Source organism: Centropristis striata, chromosome 7 (genome assembly GCF_030273125.1).
Source record: "Centropristis striata isolate RG_2023a ecotype Rhode Island chromosome 7, C.striata_1.0, whole genome shotgun sequence".
In the NCBI taxonomy this organism is placed as follows: domain Eukaryota; kingdom Metazoa; phylum Chordata; class Actinopteri; order Perciformes; family Serranidae; genus Centropristis; species Centropristis striata.
Genome location: NC_081523.1, coordinates 12,105,279 through 12,130,945, shown reverse-complemented (window position 1 = coordinate 12,130,945; position 25,667 = coordinate 12,105,279). Strand labels below are relative to the sequence as shown.

Below are 25,667 nucleotides of genomic sequence, written 5' to 3'. Positions count from 1 at the left end.
AAATCAAAAAATGAATAGTACTTTTTGTAACTACAAAACTTCTATTATTATATTTTTGTTTTAGTCCTCAAATTCCAAGTTAGCCAAAATAATAAGCCACGTTTCCGTTTTTGTTTTTACAGTAAGTACACTTGAGGATGCAGCTACACGTTTTATGTCATTGTATATTTCTGGAAGAATCAGACAGCACTGAAAATGATATAACCGTTCCTTTCCTTTTTGATTTTGGTACTTTTCGTCACACTATCCCTAAATCGTCACACTGTCACTGTAAAAATAATCGCCTGAGTAATTTTTTTTGTTAAAATAGATTTTTTTGTTTTTTTTGTTTTTTGCCTCAATCATCTCCTCATGATGCCGGCCACCTATGGTAAATCGCCTACATCCTCAGTTGATCAGATCATGTGATTATACCCCTTTAAGGCCCCCTAATGGCCTATGTCAAGTCTGTGACTTAAGTGGATTTATTATGCCTAAGTCAAAATATTATGTGACTTAGGACATTTTTTGGACATGCCTTTGTGACTTAAGCAAGATATGGTAACACTTTATTTTGAAGGTGTGTACATAAGAGTGACATGAGCGTGTCATAAACATGACATTGGATGTGTCATGAACATTAATGACACTTTGAAGTAACATTAATGCTCATGATACTTGTCATGTCATGTTTCTGACAGGCTTGTGTGACTATGTAGACACCTTCAAAATAAAGTGTTACCACATCTTGCTTAAGTCACAAAGGCATGTTCAAAAAATTGCCCACGTCATTTATTCTATTAAGTTACGTAATTTACACACAGTGTTATTACTATGCCAATAGCCATCCTTTGTTACATCCTTTTTGAGTGAAATGATCAATAAATGTCATATGTTACACCTTTGATGAAGTTTTTTGTGTTTCCTGCAAAACTTGAAAAAATAAGTTAGGCGATTATTTTAACAGGGGGACGAAATGAAAAATGTTAGGATTTTAATTTGAAGGCCAAAGTCTGGGGCTTCCGGTATGAATGTAGTTGTGTGTAACTTGACTCCGCTCTGTATAAGGTACACAGTAAAGCGTGGCTGCAGCTCCTCCCCCGACCTGAATGAAGACAAGCTAGTCAGTCCCTCTCCGCTATTGCTAACCAAACTGCGGAACTACACCAGCGACACAGACCCGTTGTTCGTCATTTGTAGCTTGAAGTTGAGGTGCAGCGTGAAACCCGAAGGCCTTCCTTATCGATCACTCTTTGGAGTCGCTTATCGACTGCAGCGCAGATTGCAAACGAGAACAATCACAAGTTGCTTGTTAAGTTAATGTTAGCTAGTTGCGTCGTTTGACAGCTAAGGCTAACTAGCTAATCTAATTGGTATTCGACGTCAGTTTCAAAACAAAGCCCGCACAACCGAGAAGTTGAGACTCAGCTGTCACCTCCAGAGTAGCCTGCTACAAAACAAGCTAGCTGGGTTCAAGTCTGTCAACTGACCGAAGATAAATCGCGCAGTTCAGATAATGTTTGATACACTCAGTTAATGCCTAATTAACGGTATTTCCCTGACGTGAAGGCTAAGTTATAGGAGCTGTCAGCTGGTTTTGCTGTGACGCGTTTGAACTTATAAACTAATCCAGCAGCTAGCGTTGAGCTACGTGGTTCTGCAAAACCAGGCTCAAGTTTTCTTTAAATCTTGGATTTAAATGTCCGAAAAGAGTTCATCGTCCGGTTCGGATGAGGATGTGGACCCGGAATCCGGGCAGCCTGTGGAGCTTGGAGGCGTTTTAAGCAAGGTAACGTGAGATTTAAATGTTGCAAATGTGTCCATAAATAACTAATGTTAATAATAACTTATAGTTTAGGTGTCTTGATCACGCACTACAGGTTTGAAAGCCCGGTGAACAGTACTAATGAGCTGCAACGTTGAGTTGCATACACATCACCCAGGCACAGGGTATGTTGACTGCATAGCTCCGCTAACTGTTTGTCTTGTACTTCTTGTGTGTTTACAGTGGACAAATTACATACACGGATGGCAGGATCGCTGGGTCGTGTTGAAAAACAATACCTTGAGCTACTACAAGTCCGAAGATGAACGGGAATACGGCTGCAGGGGGTCCCTGTGCCTCAGCAAGGCTGTTATCACAGTAAGTATTCACCATGGCATGAGGAATGACCATCACTCCTGCTGCTGTCTTTTGCACAAACTGAAAGCAGGATGATCTTAGCACCTGTCCAACATTTCAAGGAATAAGGGCTGGGAAGATGGGCGGGCATGAAAGGCCTCATTTTCTGCATCAGTGCTCTTGGAGTAGGGTTACCTCTCCAGCAGGTCTCAGTGTTTTGATCCTGGCTTTCCCTGTCATTTGCCTGGAGTTGAACTTTAATTCCTTCAATCCAGGTTTCTCGAGAAAGGTAAACATTAACTAGTAATGAGGCTGTTATTAAGATCACAGGTAGGGTAGAGACCTGTATTTTAGCAGACCAAGGCATTCTAGCTCCAGCAGTCATTTAAGAACACTCATGTCTCTTCCTCCACAGCATCGAAAATTAAATTGGTGTTGCTTTCGGTAAAGATATAATCTTCGACCACATTCTGCCTAGATCAAACCTGTTTTCTTCCAATGAGATAAAGTTGAAATCCCCCACACCCTGGTTAAATATTCACTGTTCTCTCTGAGCATACCGCCACCCAGTACAGAGGCCAAACAAATGGTTTTACTGTGATTTGTGCAATAGGATTATGTGACTCAAAATGGGATTAAAACCACAACATGTAAGGTAACAGTTAGTTTTGAGCATTATGCAGATTCCTATGTTTGTGCAGACCTGAATGGAACTCCACAAGACATTCAGAGTATTTTGTAATTGTGTTACAGTAGACTAACTAAGAGTTTACACAGTTAAATTACACATGCTGACTAATAATTAGAGTAGTATGACCCACACAGTCCCTTCTGCATGCCTCTCCCTCCTTCCTAAATAAAGCCAGTGCTGTCTACGGGGACTGTGGTATGAGGGCTCAGGAATGCAGAAACAAGCCTCTGCTTCTCTTCTTGCCTAATATCAGTCTGTTCCACACTGTGTAGCTCTAGACGTACCACACTGTCTCCATTAGGGTTGTAAAATTCTGGGAAAGTTGGAAACTTTCCATGGGAATTAATGAGAATAAACAGAGAATTTATAAAATTGAAGGTTGGCCCTTAACAGGAAACTTATATATATATATAGTTGGGGGTAATATATTTTACTATAATCTTGACTAAAACAACCAGATTTCATACAAGTACACCTGAATATCTATGCTATTCCTCAATCAAAAGCACATAGCACACTGCTTACTACAGGGCGACTGAGACCACGCCTCCTTCCATTTAACATTTTAAATGGAACTTTTTTGGGATCTTTGGAGGAGAGGGGGTCATTTTACTTTTTTTTTTTTTTTTTTTTTACTAATGTTGAAAAGTTTTTTTAATATTTCCAAAATTCCCTAGCTTAACTTCCCATGGAACGTTTCTTGAATTTTACTGGTATTTTACTGGACATTTTCCACCCCTTTGCAACCCTAGTCCTCATACGGAAGCAGGAAATCTTACTGTCTGAAAATTCCTGTCATAGGCCAAGGTCTATTTTCTGAAGCTTACATCAGATCAAACTCTTATCAGTGTATTGGTGTTTTCTTGTGAGTAATCTATATGTACCTCAGAGCAAACTTAAACAAATGATCTTAAATATGTTAAATTATTGTTATTATTAATTGTTTAAATTAAGGAATAACTTATCTTAAATATGTATGTTGTGTTAAATGTCAATAAAAATTGTAACGTTTTTGCACAAAAACTATTTAAAAGGCAGCTCATAGAAGAAAAGAAATGGAGTCTGAGATATCTCTTTTGTGAGGAAGTTATCAGTGTTTGACTGATAACCTGCTGTTACCTCACACTGAAGATGCCACAGTCCTATACACAGCAAAAAGCCAGGGCAGCAAGGATTTTCAGTAGTGCTTACGCAAGGAGAAGGAGATTGTTCCAGGCAGAGTGAAAGAGGTATAAACTGGGTTGTAAAGCAGAGGTTTATGGGCCGTGTCTGATACAGCACAGTAAGATAGACTGGATCTCTCTAACCAGTAATGGCCTCATGGCTGAATGCTCTTGAGCTTACCATTGCATGCCCCTCCTGAACTTTAGAAACTGGTGGGCATTTTTGATGTTACACCTGTCTCTAAGGGGAAGCGCTTGCGGTAAGGTTGACTGTGATTGTAATAGAAAGCATTTCAGGGTCAGAAAACCACTCACCCCTGTCTGCATCCCAGATATGCAACTTAGAAAATGTAGTGCGAAAGTGTAAAGACAGTGTTGCATAAAGTTATGCAGGCTGTGTTCAGAGTGAGTGTATGTTTCTGTTGTCAGTGGCAGCGGGAAAAAAAAACAGCACATGAGCATCATTCAGCAAATCTAATAAACTCGGCCACCGTGAGGTTATGTCAGCTGACAGAGCAGCTGTAGTTGCTTCTACGAAGGAGAAAAACGGGAAAGAGTCTCACTTTGTCTTATTTCTTATTAGGAACCTTCACAGGACAGATCTCTCCTCAGCTGAGTGCAGTGGTCAAATTCCAATCTCAGAGGAAACAGGAATTCTTTGGTGCACGTGTCTGGGCGCCTAAGGCGGTCAGTAGTTGGATCTGGGTGGGGTGCATTGTAAGACGGGGGAGTGAAATACTTGAAAGATTTGGCCTAATAGCAAAAGGAAAAGTTATGATGACCCGGGTTGAGGCGAAGGCAGGCTGGAAGAAGATCTGTTTTTTTTGCACAGCTCTGCTGCGGTCGTTTAGGGTTGCGCCTGTAGACATAAAACATCAGTTTCTAATTAAAATTCCTGTTTATTGTGTGGCAGAGGCTTTTCTGTGACTGATGGAATCCATGTGTGTCCAGGATGTGTCATCGCTACTCAGCCGGTGTCATAAACAGACTGTAGAGGTTTTATAGTGGGATTTCTTAAGTAGTTTTATTAGAATAGTGGAAAATATTATGTTGACTTTTTGTATTCTGGTATACAGATAATTGGTTTCCTGACATGACTCATGTGCTCTGCCTAATAACTATTCATGAGCTCTCTCCTCTCTCTTTGCAGCCGCATGAGTTTGACGAGTGTCGTTTTGACATCAGTGTGAACGACAGTGTTTGGTACCTCAGAGCTGAAGATCCCGAGCACAGACTCCAGTGGATTGAGTCGATAGAGCTGCACAAGGTGAGTGGGAAGGGTCTCTTTCTTCATATGTTTTCTGGATCTTTCTTCTTTGATTGTCATACAGAGTGTATTGTGATAAAGTTTTTCATGAGAAGTTTAACTTCCTGCAAGCAAGTCAGCTGCATTATCCTAATTAATACTTTATATGCACAGAGTGCCTAAATCCAGTCCCTGTTGTGCTTCAGGATTTATTCATTTTCACTGCGTTTGTCAAGAACCAAAACACATTTTCTTATGCCACATTGTGTTTAAGTTCCTTAGGCTATAATAAATTTTGGATTATTTTTTGGCTTGACGGATCACCCGCTGAAAACATTTTTCTGCTGCATTGCTCACATTTTTCAGGTATTTAGGTTCAATTTTGGGTCAGAACAGACAGGGAGTTATCTGTTTTGTTCAGTGAGCTGGGTGTGGCAGGACAGGGATTCAGACATACACACACACACACATATCCCTTCACCCCGGGAATGTGAGGAATCTGTGGAGTGAGGTGCTGAGGCGGGGGTATCCCCTGTTATCTGATACCAGGCAGCTGCACACTCTGCCGTGACATCAAGTTAACATTAATACGTGAAGTGTGTGAAGCACATTAGATATGTCGTCATGACTTATGAGCAAAGTGCTGTACAACATATAATACCAAAATCTAACCAAAACTAGGTGATTAACTTGTTTAGTTTGTTAGTCTGGCATTGTCCATTTGTTTAATTTAGTTCTACAGTGTTCTACTGTCTCTACATAAACTCTGGTAATAAGAATCAGTGGGTTTTTACCATGACATTTGATGAATTACTGCAGTCCTTTATTGTGCATTCTGCAGGTGAAATGTCTGTGTGACTAAGAGACAAATATTCCCGGTGCACAATTAGTATGAATTGTGTCATTACATAATTTAACTCTGTAGTTGAGGGACCGCCGTAAATGTTCCACCTTTGAAAAAATAATCACTGTCCTGTGAAATCTCATCACGCCTTCTTGTCCACTAAACTGTTGCTGTGGATGTTTTTGCTGTTGCTACTGGGTGTTGGCAACTGAGTGTGACTGACCGAAGGTCTCCAGTCCATTACCGACTGTGTGTGAGTATTTCAGGGTTACGCCTGGCTTGTGACCTACAGTAACCTCAGTGCACTTAATGCAGCACTACCTGCAGCATTTTTATAGGTGAGCATGAATGCACTGCTCCCAGCTGGACAGAGAAGGACTTGCATTCTAGCTTTCTGGAAAGAAAGCACAAAACAATATTGGCTACCTTGGATAGTGTTCCAAGGAGTGACGAGTGTTCTCCATTCTCAAGGCTGAAAATGACAAATAAAATTTAAAAAAAGCTGGTAAAAGTAGAAGACAGACGCATACAAACACATCCATTTGATGCATGTAACTAAAATGTAATATTATCAAATTCTAATCCATGTTTGTTTCGAGTAATTCAATCTAAAATTTCCTACCTAAAGACCCTTAGCCTACCTTAGCCCTCTGAACACTGAGCAGTTTCAGGCGTTTCATTTTTGCGCATGTGTGTCACATGTTACTCACTGTGGCCTTGTTTTTCCCAAAGATGTATGTAGGTGTAAATCCTGCAGTTCTGTGAAATTGTATTGTGCAGTAAAACACAGTTAGAATGCTATAAAACATAGGAAAGGAAAATGTATTGCTGTGATACTTAAGTTTACAATTACTATTAGAAAATAATGTAATCAATTATGCAACATTGTCCAAATGCCCATAAGTCTCACCAATATTGGGAAAAAATAGGAGCTCCAAATACTATACATATTTAATTATTTACATTTTTACAACCTCTTACAACCTTTCTTGTTCTCTCGTCTCTGCACTGTGTAAACAGCCTGCAGTTTCTCTCGGATTTTCACAGAATTTTTGTCATGTGACTGGTTGTCTCAGCAGAGTCAGTCAATGCCTTCCCAGTTGCGCTGAGGAGCACAGAATTTAATGTTTTTTTACACGTTTACACATTTGTTTCTGGCAAAAATTTAAATGTGATGGAGAATTAAGTGATTTTGATGAAATATCACAATTTTAAGCTTCGATTTGTTTGTTTTTACTGACGGAAGCCTTCTTCACACATGTTCTGTTCAAGGAACGTTGGAAAAAATGGCCATCATTTCTGTTTTAATTAGTTAATCTCCATGATAAATGGTGAAACCCATGGCAGGATTTGGGCTTCAGAGGGTTAATTTTGGCGTCTACTCGTAAAGCTCTAGAGAGTTACTTTACAAATTGTGTCACAATTAACTTTTTAAAACTACCTTTTGAGGGTTACATTTTTGTGCCAATTTTGTACTCTCCAACTCCAATATAATTGTGCTTTAATACTGGTCGAACAGGACGTGATTACTACTTTTAAATGTCTCTAATTACCCATAAGGCAAACAATCTCAATTTGCATATCCATATAACCAAATTAGGCTATTTTACAGGGGAAAAAACTGATTTTGAACAAGTCCATTTGTGTTTTTTATGTGTGAGTGTGTTTGTGTTGGTGGTGGAAAAGTTGTGCTAAGTGTAGGGATGTTAAGTGCAGCACTTGATGAATAATGCTTTTTTTTAATCACCCGTTCTCACAGCAACATAAATCAAGAGGGACACATAAAACTCTTGATCATACTGAGAAGACTGTTCCATTCTGTTGGATTCAGAGGGGTGATATGGGAGGGAATGGGGAAATCCCCCTGTATTTATTTGTAGTTTTTCCACTGCTTCTTCAGGCTGCTTGTTGGCACAGTCCGAACACTATTGGCCCAGATCAGGCTTCACAATGGTTCCATCAGCAAATCAGAATAAGAAAGGATAAAAGGAAAGTCAGGTAGATAGAAGTAAAGCCGAAGATCCACACAAATGTTCCCTGCCTCCCACTCTCTCTCTCTCTCTCCCTCTCTCTCTCTCTCTCTCTCTCTCTCCCTCTCTCTCTCTCTCTCTCTGTCATGATGTAGAGTACACTGCTTCACTCACCCACCCATTTGGTACTTTAGTGGTTTATTACACAAACAGCTCCGGACAGCCCTCGTCTCTCTCTCTCTCTCTCTCTCTCCCTCTCTCTCTCCCTCTCTCTCCCTTTCTCTAATGCATATATGCATGCACCCTTTCATTTTTATCCCTCTCTCGCTCCGTCTCTTACATGCAAACACACAGAGTCCCAGTTACTTGCTCAGTGATGGATGCTGGACATAAAGATGGACATGATGAAAAGGTTTCACATATCAGGGTGTGTGGTCTGTTGATGTATGTCCACAGCAACAGTGGAGTGCATGTTCGTGTGTGTCTGTGAGTCCATGTGTGTGGCTGCGGAAGATCTGACTGAGAGCAGACTTGCTTCGCTCAGCCGAGGAATTTCAAGACGCGTCCTTTTGGCTCATGGAGCAGCCAGTGTCTGCTACTCCTCCTGACTGCTACGGAGAAAATGACTTTATCCTCCTCCCTCTTTCCCTCTCTTGCTGCTTCCTCTTACTCAAGCTAAGCTGAAGCTGTATGGCTTTTCTCCCCCACCTCCTCCTCTTCCCTTTTGTTCCTCAGCGAGGTGTGTCCAGAGAAACGGGAATACTGGATTTAAGCCCCTGAATTGTCAGAACAGTGGGAGTGTTGAGGGAGCGTCTGGGCCATGTTGGGGCCAGCAAACCGTCGAGACTGCAGCAGTGTCCTGCTCTGCTTTGGGTGTTGGAATGGCCGAATGGTGGGCTTATAGCATGTTGGCATGCTGCTTGCTTACTGTCACTCATCACTGAAGTCTTTAATTGGTATGCAGGTGTTGTGATAGTAATTATAAACATGGCCCATCTTTGCCTTCCTCCATGTATTGCACAGATTATTATTTATTTGCATGCATGCAGTTTTTCACATTAGTAGCACTGATGTGCTAGCTTGAGAATCGATCTCAACTGCATGTCAGTCATTGAAGGAAAATCAGTCACAAATCTGTTTTTTTTTAGAAATTAAACTTATGCTGCATGGACTACCAGCATTTTTAATAACAGCTAATTTCCCAAACAGCAATTTGCTGAGATGTGTAGAAGTGCTCCATGGTTGCTATGGTCACTTCTTCACACTCATCACATTACCATGACAAAGCTGTGGGCACAGGATGCCATTTCATGTGTTGTGTATGAGTGGGTGTTTCATTTGCATGGCTGTGTCATGCAGCTGAGCAGGTGCATAAAGATGGCAGTCTCTGCACTTGTCACAGAGTGGTCTTTATGTTTTATCAGTGCATTGCATTAGCTCTCGGTCAATGCCCAAACTATATAATTCAAATGGTTTCTTTAACCTGTGCGATATCAGTCTGACCTAGAAATACACTAAAGCAAATCAGATTCTTTAGTGACAGTTTTAGTTTTTAGCTAATTTTGCAAATGTTAATTTATCTCTGTAACTACGCAACTGTCATTTTCAGCTGTTGAAATGTAGGCTGTGGTTGTTTAAGCAGGAAACAGATTAAAGAAATACTGATATGATATAGTTAATATCAGACTAATGCACAAGAATATTACAAAATAATATCCCTGTTTCACTGTCGACAATTAATATTTTTTGAGCCATCAGGGTTGAAGCTTTGCAGCCCACAAGTCAAAGTGTCAGCAATGATTGACTTTCATTTTAAATAAAAAGCATGCCTGGCATGCAGCTCTGCCACTATTTGCAGCTGGAAAAATTTCCTATTTAAAATAAAATGTGTGAATCTGAAGCTGTGAATTCTCTGGACGATGACTAGCTTTACGCGTAGACTCGGTTGGACATTACAAGGACTTGGTAGTCGGGAGCTGGCACAGTAAAGTCCATTAAATGTCTGGTTCAACTGATTCGTACTGTTGTGTTCTCACACACCTGCTCCTCCAGGTAATGTCAATCTGAGTGTCGTGTTGCAATACATGTGTGAAAAGCAGCTAATGTGTGCTCTCTCTGGAGAGTTTAGGCTCATGTGTTTGTCACCTGACTTCCTCCTCAGTTTGCACACTGTTCTCAAGAGATACCTCTGCATGCCAATTAGTAATCAGGAATAGCTTCCAGTCCCTTGTTAATTTAATAATGGAAGAGGAGAGTACATGCAAAGGTCCGGTGTTAACCTCAGCATGTAAATTTGAACTCCTAAAACCCACCACAAGATCTCTGGGATCCTGATTTTTACGTAAAAGAATTTATCCTGTCGCACAAGCTCCTCATTACTGTTTCTACTGGTTGAGTAAAGATATTAATGTAAGTACAGCAGCTGGTTGCATCAGTTTTGTGTAAGTTCAAACTTAGTTTAGATATAGCATAAATGAGTTGTGATGTTTTCGTTACTAAAATAAAAATGGTTACACTAACACAAGGTAAAGGCATCATATTGTGTTGCAAAGTGGTTGAGACTTAAGGGCATAGATGGGAAAAAAAACACTTTTTTAAGCGTGTATCAAGAGATGCGATTTTAGGTAGTGTAATGGAGGGAAATTAAATTAATTAGGGCTTGCGAGAAAAACACTCAATCAACAATACAAAACTACTTGGCATAAAAATTCGTCCACTCAAGTAACATCAAGTCATCTATATGCATCACACCCACAGCAAGTCATCGGCACATTTTGGGTCATTTTATAATAAGTAGGCTATGGGGATTTTTTTTAAACTTACATTTCTTTTTTGGACAATGTGCATTTATTTCTACTATATTTACATTGAATTGTATCATTTGCGTTCTCAAATTATGTTTTTAAAATGTGAAACAAAATACAAAAAAAACATTTCAAATAGTTAATGACACTTGTGTCCCTAGAGTGGGTATAAATCCTAAAAAGTCACAGAATTGTACTCACTATTGATAAAACAGTGTCTTTTTTTTATTACTTGCGTGCCATGTTGCTTCACAGCAATGCACCAGAGATGTAATATGATATTTCAGTATTAATGTGCTTTGATTTGTTACAATGCCAGGTAGCTCCTGCCAGCCAGGAACATATTGCATACACTAAACCATCATGATGGAAATCAATCTTTGATTGTGTATGTTAGGTTAAGCCCAAAGTGTTCATAGAACTTTCCAAACCTCTCTGGTGTCGTCTTTGCGCCCTAAACATGAATTTACTTTCTCTCTCTAATGTCGTGGATAACAGTTAACAGCTGCATGTGGGACAAAGAAGAATATTTTGCCTTGGTTGAGCTGGCTGGGTGTGTATGCACGTAAGCTAAAATACTGTCACTTTGCTGAGTAGGCAGTCCCAGTCATAAGCTGGTTATTTATTGGAACAAATGCAGTCACTGCCACTCCCTTACTCAGTAATGCCAGGTCATGCACTTGATATGTTTTATAATGCCATTAGAGACAGTACACTGTATTTCCTAATAGGTACCACAATATTTCCCTCCAGAAAGTCATAATCAAGCTTGGATCTGTCCTCTCCTCTGGCATACAGCGTCATTTATTTCCACTGTTCCTCAACCAGCACCAAGTTTCAGGTCTGCTGGCTTAGTTGACGCATGTGTCTGTTTATCAGCCCCGGTCCCTTTAGCCGACTGTTTGTCTGTGTAGGTGTAGAAGCTCAGCTCTGGTCGAGCGCAGCATTACTCAGTGCTGCTGACTGCTAGATCTGACCTCCCCCTCTCTCTGTCACTGTCTTGTTTTTCTGAGCTGCAGACTTTCTTATTATATTGCAGATTGTTTAATGTGTTATGTGCACATACTGACTTTTTGTTCCCTCCCCTCCCCTTCTCTCATTCTCTCTCTTTTCCTTCGATCCGTCCCTCTGGATTCGCAGGCCGAGTCTGGTTATGGTTCAGAAACCAGTCTCCGGCGTCATGGTTCCATGTTGTCTCTCACCTCAGCAGCCAGTGCCTTGTCCGCCACATCCACATCTTCCTTCAAGGTAAAAACACCATCATCAGAGAGTTTAAAGATGTTTGGCAGTATCGTATCAAATTCTCTGTCCCTGGCTGCCCTCTCTGAGGTATTTCCATCAACACACTTTTGCCACATGTACAAAAGCAACTCCTGAAAATACCAGCTAAAGGCTAATTCTGTTGCTACTTTTATCACATTTAATATTGTCAAGTGTTGTCTACCTTTTTTATGATAACCTTGCTTTGTGGTTAAAACAAGAGAACTGTGATTAATCCTTTCCCTTACAGATCATGACTGTATCTCTTTACTTTCTCTCTGCTTCAGAAGGGGCACAGGTTGCGTGAGAAGTTAGCAGAAATGGAAACCTTCCGGGACATCCTGTGCAGACAAGTGGACACCCTGCAGAAATACTTTGACTCCTGTGCTGACGTCGTCTCTAAAGATGAATTTCAGAGAGACAGAGGTAGCATAATACACTATCGCGGAGCTTGTGTAGTGTCAGAGATTGAATATTAAATGGGTTTCATTTTGTTTTAAATCCAGCTTTACAAAAAGAAATCTGATATTTAGAGCAGTGTAGACATGGCAAAGAGGAATTGGTTTTGACTTTTGCCAGCCAAAAAAATAGTTTTTAGATATTTTTGTTTTGTATTTTGTTCATGCAGTTTCAGAGTTGAAGGAGAGTGGTTGACTCATGAGAAAGGAAACAAAAATCAATATCCACTTACAGGGCACTTTGCGGGCTGTTTAATCTCCGAGGCAGAACCTTTCTGCAGTCTTCAAAATCTGCTGCTCTCCTATGTATGCTAAACATGCAGTTTAATCTGAATAATGCTTTTGCGAGAAATGATGTGTTGTGGTGCAGTATTTATTAATTCATCAGATGCAAATGGACGTTTAAAGTTGCTGTTGCCTTTTTTTCAAATCAGAAGTAGAGGAGGACGAAGAGGACTTTCTGACCACTACAAGACCGGATGGTGAATTCAATCACAACAACAATGGCAGCAAAGAGAAATGTGAGTTTACCTGCAGATACAGGCCATTCTTTATTTTTATTTAAAAATATGTATCAAATGTTTTAATTTTGTCAGCTGTCATACCAAGCTATTTCTTTGTTTCTGTCTGTGTCAGTGTTTTCTCCTGCCAGTCCCAAAGCTATGAATGGAATAGACTTTAAGGGTGAAGCCATCACCTTTAAAGCCACCACAGCAGGCATCCTGTCCACCTTGTCCCACTGCATCGAACTGATGGTCAAACGAGAGGACAGCTGGCAGAAGAGAATGGACAAGGTAGGGTCTCACACTCAGCACTTTATCATACAAAAAACTTTCTCTCTAACGGGTAGTGTATTCATACTAGGGATGTCCCCGATCTGATATACTGCATTTTACTGTTATCTACGCTGTTTGGTGTTTCACCGTGTTTCATCTGATGCAGATAGAGACTCAGACAGTCACTCAGACAAAAGCCCCCTCAAGCAAAAAAGCAGATACGAGTGATTTATTAATGGATTCGGTGCAAAAGATGTAGGCTACAGATGAAAATAAACACCCAGAGGAATACAGTTTATTCAGGTTCCTCAGACAGAGGCTCCACCAAAGGAACAAACGCTGGAGCACATTTTTAAAGGAGAGTGAAATTCCCTCGAGAAAGCAACATGTCCAAAAAGATTACAGAGAGATTTCCCTATTTTATACTTGTCGTTTTGGAGAAAAAAAAAGAATTACTACAGTCAGTGACACCTAAAATGAGGTATAAACGTAACCTTAACTTCTGTATACTGTTACACCCCTACAGTGCGCAGAATGTTATGTGAATAATGTACAGTTTCCTGTGTGTGTGTGTGTGTGTGTGTGTGTGTGTGTGTGTGTGTGTGTTACTCTGAGGAGCTAATGGTAAAGTTGTGGTTCAACACTGTGATGATGAAACTGTCAGCTTGCCCTGTTGAGAGTGAATTTGATGGGAAAGATACTATTAAAAATCTACTGTGGCTGTTTTAGAAAGGCTAGAAGGTGATGTGATGTAAAACATACCAGCTGGCCAACTAGCTTCCACTACTTAGGACAGCTATTCTCAACCTTGGGGTCGGGACCCCAATTGGGGTCGTGAGATGATTTCTGGGGGTCGCCAAATCATTTTGGAAGTCAGCTCTGTCTCCACTGTGTTAAAGTGTTCATGTGTTAATGTGTTTTTGGTCACTTAATGTCTTTTTTTGGTCATTTTGTGGGGTTTTTTGTTTGTCATTTTGTGTCTTTGTGTCTTTTTTGATCATTCTGTGTCTTTTTTTGATCATTTTGTGGTCAGTTTGTGTTTTTTTTGGTCATTTTGTGTCTTTTATGGTCATTTTGTGTCTTTTGTTGGTCATTTTCTGTCTTTTTTGGTCATTTTCTGTCTTTTTTTGATCATTTTCTGTCTTTTTTGGGTGATCTGAACTGTGCATGTGAGATTGTGTTCAGTGAGTGGGGGTCGCGGACAACATGCATGTTAAATTGGGGGTCGCGACTCAAAAAGGTTGAGAACTACTGACTTAGGAGGTAGTTCAAACCTGCTTTTATTTATCCTCATGCTTAATCTTCCCTGAGTTCTAAAATATGTTTATCTGTTCCTGATATCTGTGTGTTTATCTTCTGTTTATTTGGTACCTTAAACTGAAGCATGGAAAGCAATGTGTTACTCTGCTTTTGGTTAGGTGCTCTCTCAAAAGTGCCTTCAGCAAGATATTTCACAACATTCAACGTTCAACTGCCAAGTTGGAACTGTAAAGCAGCATAGTGTTAAAAAAAGAAAGAAAGCTAATTGTTTAAGTGTCCTTGAATTTCCCAGTCAGATTACTGAAAAAGAGTCATTTTCATCATATGTAGCTGATTAACAGGTGGTTGCTGTAATGAATGTAACATTAATGGCTATTGCTCAAAGAACAGATCAATTTAAAAATAGTCAGGGTTGCTTACCAGAAGCACAAAAGCACCTGTTTTCTCTATAATAAGGTTTAACACTGTTGCTATTTGATTGTTTCGGTATTTGATTATTTTTATCAAAGTGGTTGGAGTTCCCATAAAACTTCTCCATTCACTGAGAGTGGTCTGTGTCTGTTAAGGAACACTCTCCATGCCCACATCCTGATGTGCTCGGCTCATGTTGTCAAACCAGTTCTTTCTGTGTGTGAAAAGGCATGCTGCCCAACCCTAAAACCTACAAAAGCCGGGAAGTGCCTTCAGTTAGTTAGCCTGCTCGAGTGAAACTACCTCAATCTTATCTGTGTTTGGTTATGTGTCGGGTGTTCAGCCGCTGATGTGGAATAAGTAGGGATATGAAACGAGTTCAGAATACACTTTCAAAGGAAAAGGACACACCTGCTCAGACTAGTATGGAGAATTCAAAAATGTCTGCTAAGTCTTCGTGGTGCAGTTTGTGGAGGCCTTCGCTACAGAGGAGGACAGAGCAGCTCAAATACCAGACACAGAGATGGATACCTCTACAGACTTGTAGCAACTTCTTTAAAGTAGGTCTCCGTCTGTCTGTCTGTCTAGTAGGTGACAGCAGGATCAGCTCCTGTTTATTTTGTGCCAAGTGTTGAATGTCCACACCTTCCTGAACACTTTGTTTGGTCTCATTCTCCTTCTGTCTGGTTCCCTTCAATTAGGTTGTTAGAGAGAACGCTATTGTGTCATACTTTTAGCTTTCAGTTGCTTTAGTTTGCTTGTTTTTTCACTCCTTGTAGTGTCTGATATGTGGGCAGAGTTGAGTCAGTCTACATAGTAAATCTATTGTATTTTTATTAATTTGCTTGCGCATCAAGACAAAACACATACTCTTCTTTCCAATTCAGTGCTTTTAAGTGTAAGATACTGAGAAAAATAGATAGTACAGTCTCTTTATCGTCATAGAGCAGTAGCTTCTACTCCACCAAGTTTGTGTATTGGCTAAAGGATGTCACATTAGGTTAAACAAAGCCCTCAGGAACAGTGCACTGCTTTGAAGCCAGTTCGACATAGTGGCTTAACCCTGTAATTACAACAACGTCCGGGTCCGTCATTTGACGCCATTGAGCCGGAAAAAAAACAGATTTTCCTATATACTTACATTGTGAAAGAGACATCTGTAAATCATCAGATCATTTTCATTGAGCTGTTATTGAGTTGTAAAAGTTGTAAAGTTCACTAATTACCAAGTCAAGAGTTTTTATCCTTCCTCTGTTTATGTGAATAATCTCGAGACCAAGCAGCTGGGAGGCGGAGCTAAAGGAAATTCTACTGTGCTAGCTTTCTGGGCCCAATAGATGCAATAGATCTGAGTAATTTTATATACAAGTCAAACTTTTTTGGCTTCATGTGCCACTGAGCAACCTTCATAGGAATAACAGGCGCCCTGCCTCCAACACTGTATCCAGTTTTAAGAAAAACCTGTTTGAGCGTGCAGCTGACTGATGTGGTGGGTTTGCTCAATTGTTTGTGACATGCAGACCTGTCTTTTCTTCCCTTTTTTTATTGTGAGTCTTTATTGACAGTAATCTGATGAAAGGAGCATTGTCACTGGGGTGGAGATGTTTTCTTACTCTGTTACACTGAATTCCTGTTGTTTGTTGTCTAAATGTGCTGCATCAGCAGATCTCTTTATAATGCAGCCCAGATGCTTCAATGGGCGTTTCTGTTTACACGCTATCAATGTTATTTGTTGTTTTAATACGGTTGCACTAACAACCCAACACTGCTGTCTCTCTCTGTCTGTGTTTAGGAGCTAGAGAAGAGGCGGAGGGTAGAAGATGCCTACAAGTCTGCTGTGAATGAACTGAAGAAAAAGTCACACTACGGAGGCCCGGACTATGAGGCAAGATGAAATCAGATAAATGGATTAGAAACAGCAGGATGAGCCCCACCAGAATGATTTCTTGTCTGGACTCGTTTCCCAATGTTGCACCTTAGTCAGTCTTGGTCAGGGCTTTTCTCACGAGATTCTTATATTGCTGACAACATTTGTTTTCCACAGGAGGGGCCTAACAGTCTGATCAATGAGGATGAGTTCTTCGATGCGGTGGAAGCTGCACTGGACAGACAGGACAAGATCGAGGAGCAGGTGCGATGAAGATCCTAACTTGCTCAATCATAATGTCCTCGTCAGTTTAGATGCATAAAACATGAGATGTGTTGTACATTTAGTCTAGAAGGCACGTTAAATCTCACCTGCCCCTCTCTTCCTTATCTTTCGATTGTTGAAACACATTTAAACGATGTAAAATGAAGTAAAGCACAGTTGCACACATTATACACCAAAATGTTGCCTTTTTCTGTTGTATCTTCGTCCCTCTCTCACTAAACTCCTACATCTTTGCCCCTCAGTGCCAGTCAGAGAAGGTCAGGATACCGCGACTCACTCCAGTTCCTCCAGGCGACGCCTACTCCACCATCGGTACACACCGATTTGCAACCAAGGTGCTTAACACATTTCATACTTTCTCTTTAATATTCATCTTATTTCCATCCTGCTGTGTTCTAAAGTAACCCCTGTGCATGTGTCCTGATATAACTACAGAATATGATTTCATTTTCATAACCATTTAAATGTCAGTTTCCATGATTAGCAACAATATGGATTTTGATGCATTATTTGGTCAAAACAAACATCTTCTTTTAGCCTCAGAGGACAAAAATTTCCTCTTTCTGAGACTGCTATAAAAAGACTATGTAATAATAATATTTTCCACTTTCAATTTTCCAATTACAATTTTAATTTGATGCAAATTCAGTGCTGAGAAATAACCATAACTACCAAATACTCATTCATTTTCAGAATGATAATGATGCTAAACATGAGAAAATCTGGTGGAAAATAGTAAGGACATTTTTTTCTCAAAGTGTCTGTGTTTTGGCTACACAGTTTGTTATAGATACCTTATAGGAGCTAAGGTTGAACTTAAATTAAATACAAAATAAAACACTGACACAGCCAAGAAGGGTGAAAGAAGGAAAAAGTCAAAAATGCTTCGAGTGAGGCGTCGGGGTGAAGGTTGCTACTGTTTACAGCGTCTCATAATTCCTGTCAGCTTACAACCAGTGCGACCTGTCTGTAACACTCTGCTTCTGCAGCTTGTTTCGCTTCTCATAATGCGTCCATGCTTCACACAGAGAATCAGTTTTTGCTTTTTGCAATAATTTGGGAGCTTCATAACTTCTTCATATGAAATGCTTTTTGAGCAGGTTGTGATTGGACTGCTGCGGGGCGCCTCTTTCTGTTTTTTGTTCCTTACGGCTTTCTGTTTCAATCTTCCTTTCTGCTGTACAGCCCCATAGCCATTCTTCTTCCCTGTCCTCCGTTGAGCTAGTCAGTGCGTCAGATGACATTCACAGATTCAGCGCTCAGGTACTGTATTTGGTCAACAGCGAGAACCTGTATCTGCGGGGGGGATGCAAACGCCTACTGCTTTCCTCCGCAGTCAAAGACAGCATGAGCAGAAAAAAAGCATGAGAATGTCTACTAACCAGTCTCTCCAGGATTTCACAAAATGTTTCCTGTGCTTTGAATTGCATGTTATTAGTAGGTTTTAACACCAAAGTCTTTGTAGTTTTATGTGAGGAGCAAAGACAAAAACAACCTGACTGGACAAAAGTTAAACACCTGGAGTGACTGACGGGTTGTTTTCATCACATAATGGTTGTCATCATGCCACCGATGAGCGAAATATTTAATGCTGCATGACTGGAATCTAGTGAAAGCTCTCCTTTTCTACCTCCTCCTCTCCTCAAATCCCTCTGTCGTCCACAGCATGAGCAGGCATGAGTCCAGACTGACTATACACTGTGTTCTTAATGCATTGTCGGGGCGGTGAATAACATCCCCCAAGCAGGATTATGTGTTTTATATGTATATGGTTACAGCTCAGTGACTAATATATTTGCTTAAAGAATTCCTGAGATTCTGAGAGGGGAAATAGTTTTACTGTTTGCCTTCAATGATGTTATCAAAACCTCTGTAATAAAATACCAGCACAGGTGCTGGGTGTGTTGATTGCGCAAGACCATAAAGTGTTGAAAGTAGCTGATATAATTTATTCCTCTTTCCCCCCCAACACTGTGTCTTGTTTCAAAGCATGTCCTCAAATAGGCAGGTAAAGGTCAGTAAAGGTTTCTTTCAGACATATGAATTTAATCGATACCCGTCCGTCTCTTAGGTGGAGGAGATGGTGCAGAATCATATGACTTACTCTCTTCAGGATGTGGGCGGAGATGCAAACTGGCAGCTGGTAATAGAAGAAGGAGAGATGAAGGTGAGGAGAGAAGGAGCTTCTGAGTCATTTATCTTGATTCCTGGGTCTGAATTATTCTCATTGACCTTTTAAAGGCTACTTTGTTTGCATAAAAACACTGATAGTAAATCTATCAGCAATTGGAGGTGGAAGACCGTCTCAAATATTTAAAGTAAAAGTATTCATGGCAAAAAAATAATCCATTAAAGGTAACTTTTATGAGGGGTTTTTTTTGCCATATTTGCTGAAACCGTAACTCTATCCCGACATAATACATGAGATGGATAATCTGTGAAAAAATCTTATTCCTCTGGCTCCTCCTAGTGCTCGTAATGGCATTAACAGGAATCCATAGTGCCTAAATTAAAACAACAGAGACAGGAGAAGTCTCCGACGAAGTGTCAATCACTGCCTGTGCACACTGCAGCCATGCTCCCCCTCAAATGCTCTCAAGCTCAAAATCTTGAGCATGTGGCTTAAGAAACAACCACTAGCAGTGGAGTAACTCCTGTGCCAACAACAGCATACCCAAAAACAGAAAACAGATGATGAAAAGAAAGCTAAAAAGAGAGTGTTAAACCGAGCCAGAGATTATAAAAAAGAGCATCGGAGCAGTTTTCTGAAGTGGAAAGTGCTGCCTTTGACATGAGATAAGATAAGATTTTCCTTTATTAGTCCCACAACTGGGAAATTTCCAGTATCACAGCAGCAAAGTGGATAGCAAGATAGAGACGAACGTCAATAAAAATAACAATAAATATGTATGCTGTTGTTGGCTCTGATTGGTTGTTTTCATTTAGGCATGGTTGATTGGAAGCACAAGGAGGAGCCAGAGGAACATGTTTGACCGTTTTTGCAAATATGACAAATACTCTTTTTTATAATTGCTCAGTCAATCCAGAGAATTGAAAGGCTCCTTGACTATGTGTTTTGCAGTGTGGCTGCTAGTGTGTATAGTGATGATATGACCTTCTCCCTGTTCTGCCTGCATTCTGACTAACAGGTATACAGGAGAGAAGTAGAGGAGAACGGTATTGTGCTGGATCCTCTCAAAGCTACACATGCTGTGAAGGGGGTGACCGGACACGAGGTCTGCCACTACTTCTGGGACACGGCTGTCCGAATGGACTGGGAGAGTAAGTTCACTATCTCAGAAGTCACCGTCACATGAACACTGTTTGCTCCTCTCTGTCCTGACCTGACTGAACTCTTCCTCCCTCAGCCACCATTGAAAACTTCAACGTTGTGGAAACGCTCTCTGATAACGCCGTCATTGTTTACCAGACGCACAAGGTAAATTGACTTTCTTGGTGTTTTTTTTTTTTTGCTGAAACATGTTGCACATTTTCTCGACATTCTGCAGCCTGTTTGATTGCCAGCTGAATGCCTGCGGTTGTGTTTCAGAGAGTGTGGCCGGCCTCTCAGAGAGACGTGCTCTATCTGTCAGCCATCAGGAAGATCTTGGCAACAAATGAAAATGATCCCGACACATGGCTGGTCTGCAACTTCTCTGTGGACCACGACAATGCCCTTGTAAGATTACTACATTAAACCTGTTTCTATCATGCAGTAGAGCAAGTGTGATTTATTAGAATATCTCTTTTTTTAGGGCCCTTTTCATGGCTAAAAAGAAGAAAGAATCGTTTGTGAACCTTTAACCCCAGTTATTCTTTTCAGATTAGCTGCAGTTTGATTTGTGGCAGCCTGGAGATTCTTTGCATTCACATTTTTGTTTGTTCCTTTCAGCCTACAAACCGGTGCGTTCGTGCCAAAATCAATGTTGCTATGATCTGCCAAACGCTGGTCAGCCCACCAGAAGGTGATAAAGAGATCAGCAGAGACAACATCCTTTGTAAGATCACCTACGTTGCCAATGGTAAGTGCCTCTCCAGACTAATAAGGGTTTGATCTCGGACAAGATCAGCAGCCAACAGAACTAAGCCTCTCAATCATCGTGAGTTTGACTATAATCTACCTGCAAGCTCCTCCATATTAACATTCAATCAACTGTAAATGCCAGAGGAAGGTGTTAAGCTGAGGCCTAACCCCTAATCAATCTGTTATTTCTTGTCGAGACACAGCCCATACTAATGCATGTAAATGCACTGAATTATATAACAGCAGAGGAAAGATTAATGTAAATATATTCTGCTTATTGTCAGGTTCATACTTATATTGGGTTTTTAATAAAAGATGTTTTAATGCTGAAAAACACTTTTTATACCATCTGTCTTAATATCAGGGTTCTCATGGCCATAAAACCTGAAAAAGTCAAGAAATTTCGAAATCTCATTTTCTAGGCCTGGGAACCTCATTGAATTAGTTGGATTCTTGAATGTTTTGCAAAAGTCATAGGATTTTGTTGTGTGCAAGTGCAAAATAAAAAATAAAAAACATTTTTTACAGTAATATCCAGTGGATAACCTTCAAAGTAATATAACAACAAATCTATTTTCTGTAGCTGCTGAAATAACATAGCCATTATATGCATCATTGCAAGTTTTAGGTCCAATACGTTTCTTAATCCATCACGTTTTGTTTTGCCTCTCTCCTTTTTGCATTAAGAATACATTAAGATTTTAAGTCCTCATTGAACAGTACTTAATTTGCTGTTGTTGTTTTGATATGACTTGTATCCACTTGTAATGGTAACCCTATTAGGGGTCATTGAAAAGTCATGGAAAAGTTTTCAAATTGCTTCCATGTGAATGTGTGGGAACATACCTGTATTCATACCTGTGTCTGAGATGCTCAGTTTTAGCATTTGGAATGACTGTAACGGCACAGTAGTGGCCCTTTTAACCTGGATTTAGCATTGTATTGCTTTCACAGTATTTATACAGCACATAGACAAGTTTTATAATAAAAAAACCCCATAAAAATCTCACTTTTTCTAACATGGAACTTGAATAAAACATTATTATATCTTATATTCAGGTTAATGTACTGGAACTTTCTTAAAAAATATATTGTGTTTGTGAAGCCTAATAGCCTAAGGCCAGTAGAAAAGTCCTCAGGAACTTAACTGTCACATCAGCCTAAATAAATATGTTTTGGATGTTTACCTGAGGTGGCTTGTTTAAAGATAAGGGGTGGACGACTTTGTTGACTTACTGAGATGTGAGCAGCTCTTTTAACCATCAAGAAACAGCTTCAGGTCATGTAAGGCCCTGAAAGCAAACAAGTGCTGTCAGAAAACTGCCTCTAGCTGGCTTGTTTTGTTTTTTGGGGGGGGGGGTTTAAAGACAATTATTACTCGAAGTGACACACCGTGATGCTATTGAGTTGCTTTGTTTTTATCACATCTTTTTTTTTCTTTTAATAATTCAGAACGGCCTGATATCAGCCCACATTTCTGCTAATTGGTCTTTGTACAGCTTTTAGCTAACACGAGAGTCAGACTGTCTTTGAAATGTCCGTCCAGACGAGCACAGCTTCTCCCCCTCCCCTTACTTCCTGTAGACGAGTTTATTGTGACATGAAACAGGCTGCAGAAGGAATCCACAGTCAGTTTATTGTTAGAGAAGCCAGGCAGGTCATGGGAGTTCATTTGAGGAAATAAAACCCCACTAGAGGGCACCCTAGACTTCTGTTTGTGCTCAGCATACCTCCACTGTTACACTGTGGGTTTCTGACTAATTATGACTAATGTTTTTACTGTAAGCATGTGCACAGTTTCCTCATCATTTCCCTCTATGTGGCTGCAGTAAACCCAGGAGGCTGGGCTCCTGCGTCAGTTCTCAGAGCCGTGGCCAAGAGAGAGTATCCCAAGTTCCTCAAACGCTTCACTTCCTACGTCCAGGAGAAAACTGCTGGAAAACCTATCCTGTTCTGAGCACAAAGAGGTAAACGGAACCTAGATGCATCTTGTTTTACAACTGAGAGAGAAACTAAACTGACAGGTACAACCCCTGTTCCAAAAAAACTGAGATGCTCTGTAACATCAAATGGCATCAATCCAAAAACTGCTGCATAACTTAATGAGGCATAAATGAGCAAGTGAATGGTCCTCATATCATAGCTTACTCACATCTTATACATTCTAGGGCTGGGCGATATATCGATGTATTTTTAAATGTGATATGGAATTGGACCATATCGCATATATCGATATAGTTCAATTTTTTTCTTTCTTTATATATAAATGCTGCCCTTACTAGGGTTTGTCATATGTAGTTCTTTTGTAATGTTCGTTTTTCTTTTCTCATAAATATATTTATTTCAGAAAAAGATTGGCCTATTTTATTTCGTAGGCTATGTTATTTAAATGTGCACTTTATGGAGCTTTGATTTTAAAAAAGGTACTCCTGTTATACAGTATTTATGTTCACTTAAATAAAAAAAAAGTTAATAAAAAGTTTTAACTTGTAACATGTCATATTTGGCTTTGACTGAACACTTGCTCTCACTTTGCGATAAAAATATCTGGATATATATCGTATATCGATATTCAACCTAAATATATCGGGATATGACTTTTGGTCCATATCGACCAGCCCTACACTCTGAACTTTTAACATTTGTAGGACACAGTGGTGAGCTGCATCTCAAATTAATCCCAGCTTTCAGGTTATGTACACCACCTCTATGTAGCATCTACTGTTGACCTGCTACCTCCTCCTTAAAAAACCCTATCCCCCCCCTTAAAAAAACAGAAATTAGTCTATGTGGATCTCTAAGAGTTGATGGATTATATGCCTCTTGACTGGTGGTTTATCTGTAATTATGAGCCATGGAAAAAAAGAACAGCACAAGTACCGAATATGTCATTATTTCAGTTTTGTCCTCCTTTTTGTTTCAGGCTGGCAGAGGGCCCAGGTCGCCCACAGGAGAGACTACATTGCTCAGCGTTGAACCGGCTTTCAAAGACTACATGGCCCATTCACCTGTCAATTTGAATGTGTTTTCAAACTACTACGTGCAGGACACTCTATATCATCCGGGACATGCCATGGGGGCACCTGCTTGTAGAAGAGACTGGTTTTACGGCTTTAATCCATCAGTAGTTGTCATCCCAGCCACGCTGTCATGGCGTACACACCATCTGTTGGTCATGGGTACATTTGTATGTAAACTCAAGAGTTTCCTAAGTGGTTTTTGACTTCTTGTTACCGATTATTTGCTTTTTTTTGTAAATTGTTTTGTACATTTCTTATGATTACAATCTTCTTCTTGAATTTTTTTTTTTTTTTTGGGGAGGGGGGGGGTTCGCTTCAATCACTAGTATTACAGCTACTTGTTTTGCTGCTGCTAAAGTAACTACCACGAGAGAGGAAAGTAGATTTTGACAGGAAATGCATTGATGAGGTGTGGTACAGTATCTCCTCTTTCTTGCCTTCTCCTGTCCCTCTGGTGATGACTCTCTTTGCAGTTTGATGGGGGGGCCAGAGCCTAAAGCTTTGAAATCTTTATATTTCTAGATTGTTATAAAGTAGCTTTCAGAGAGCTCCAGGGACACAATGTATTGTACAGAGAAAAAAAAACAGTTTACCAATGTGAGAAATGTGAATTGACTGTTAAATGCTTGAATTTGATGGGCCAAGGAAACCTGAAGTGGGAGATAAAGAGCATTTGCTAAGTCTAAAGTCACGTTGGATAATATTTTTGACACGGTTGAAGTTATAGTCAATAATTGGATATTAATGATGTAGTTGACTGTGGTTTATAGATGCTAAGCTGCGGCCTGTTGTCGGTGTGTATCTGTCTTTAACCTTCATGTAACACACTGTTTCTGACAGATATTTGCAAACGGCCAGCCATAGTGTCTGATGTACAGATTCCTCTCTTTCATTGAGAGACGAGTGGAAATATTTTGTACACCCAAAGTTGTTTTTTCACCATTTTCAGCCCCTGATGAGGCAGAAAGAAAAACTGTCTGTGCATTCATGAGTGTCAGGTTTGTAAATTAGTCCCGCTGCTATTATGCAGGAAAGTTGTAAAACCTTGAGTAGGAAATCATCTACACCCTAGACTCTTAAGTCAAACTCTAATATTACATTTCACTCGCCACACTACAGTGCAGTGGCCTCCTGCCCTTTGACTGATAAACTACCCCCAGAATGCCTTAGACACCAGGATGAACCCTAAAATAATCCTGGTTATCTTTACTGTACAGCCACCAGATGTGCATTTATCAACACTGAAATGAAGCCGGGGGGGTGGGTGGGGGGGAAGGGTCAGCATTTCACATCATCTTACCTCAAGAATTAAATTTACTCTAGATTGTGTTTGATGCCATCTAAAGTTGGGAGTTTTGCAATCGGTTGATCTGCATGGTTGACAATTCACCATCAGATTCTGGGGTCTAAGGGGTCAGAGGTTAGGAAGGATCTGTCTGGATAATTGTTTCGCTGATTATTACAAGAGCTAGATCTTCGAGCAATGT

General features: G+C 40.2%; 1 protein-coding gene across 5 annotated transcripts; it reads left to right on the top strand.

Annotated features, from left to right (window-relative positions):
• The first annotated feature begins 1,093 nt into the window (after positions 1–1,093).
• LOC131974622 (ceramide transfer protein-like) lies at positions 1,094–25,335 on the top strand. 5 transcript variants are annotated; one of them, XM_059337015.1, is made up of 18 exons: positions 1,094–1,768; positions 1,988–2,122; positions 5,106–5,222; positions 11,960–12,067; positions 12,367–12,505; positions 12,972–13,058; positions 13,174–13,331; positions 16,777–16,869; positions 17,029–17,115; positions 17,379–17,471; positions 18,322–18,399; positions 19,208–19,303; positions 20,286–20,418; positions 20,505–20,575; positions 20,687–20,815; positions 21,029–21,158; positions 22,990–23,127; positions 24,084–25,335. In XM_059337015.1, the coding sequence occupies exons 1-17, from the start codon at positions 1,679–1,681 to the stop codon at positions 23,115–23,117; spliced, it is 1,872 nt and encodes a 623-aa protein (XP_059192998.1). In that variant the 5' UTR covers positions 1,094–1,678; the 3' UTR covers positions 23,118–23,127; positions 24,084–25,335. The 5 variants fall into 5 exon arrangements, with proteins under 5 accessions (XP_059192998.1, XP_059192994.1, XP_059192995.1 ...); XM_059337011.1 differs by lacking the exon at positions 18,322–18,399 and having other exon boundaries at positions 1,095–1,768; XM_059337012.1 differs by lacking the exons at positions 1,094–1,768; positions 1,988–2,122; positions 5,106–5,222; positions 18,322–18,399 and adding an exon at positions 8,304–8,442.
• The last annotated feature ends 332 nt before the right edge of the window (positions 25,336–25,667 follow it).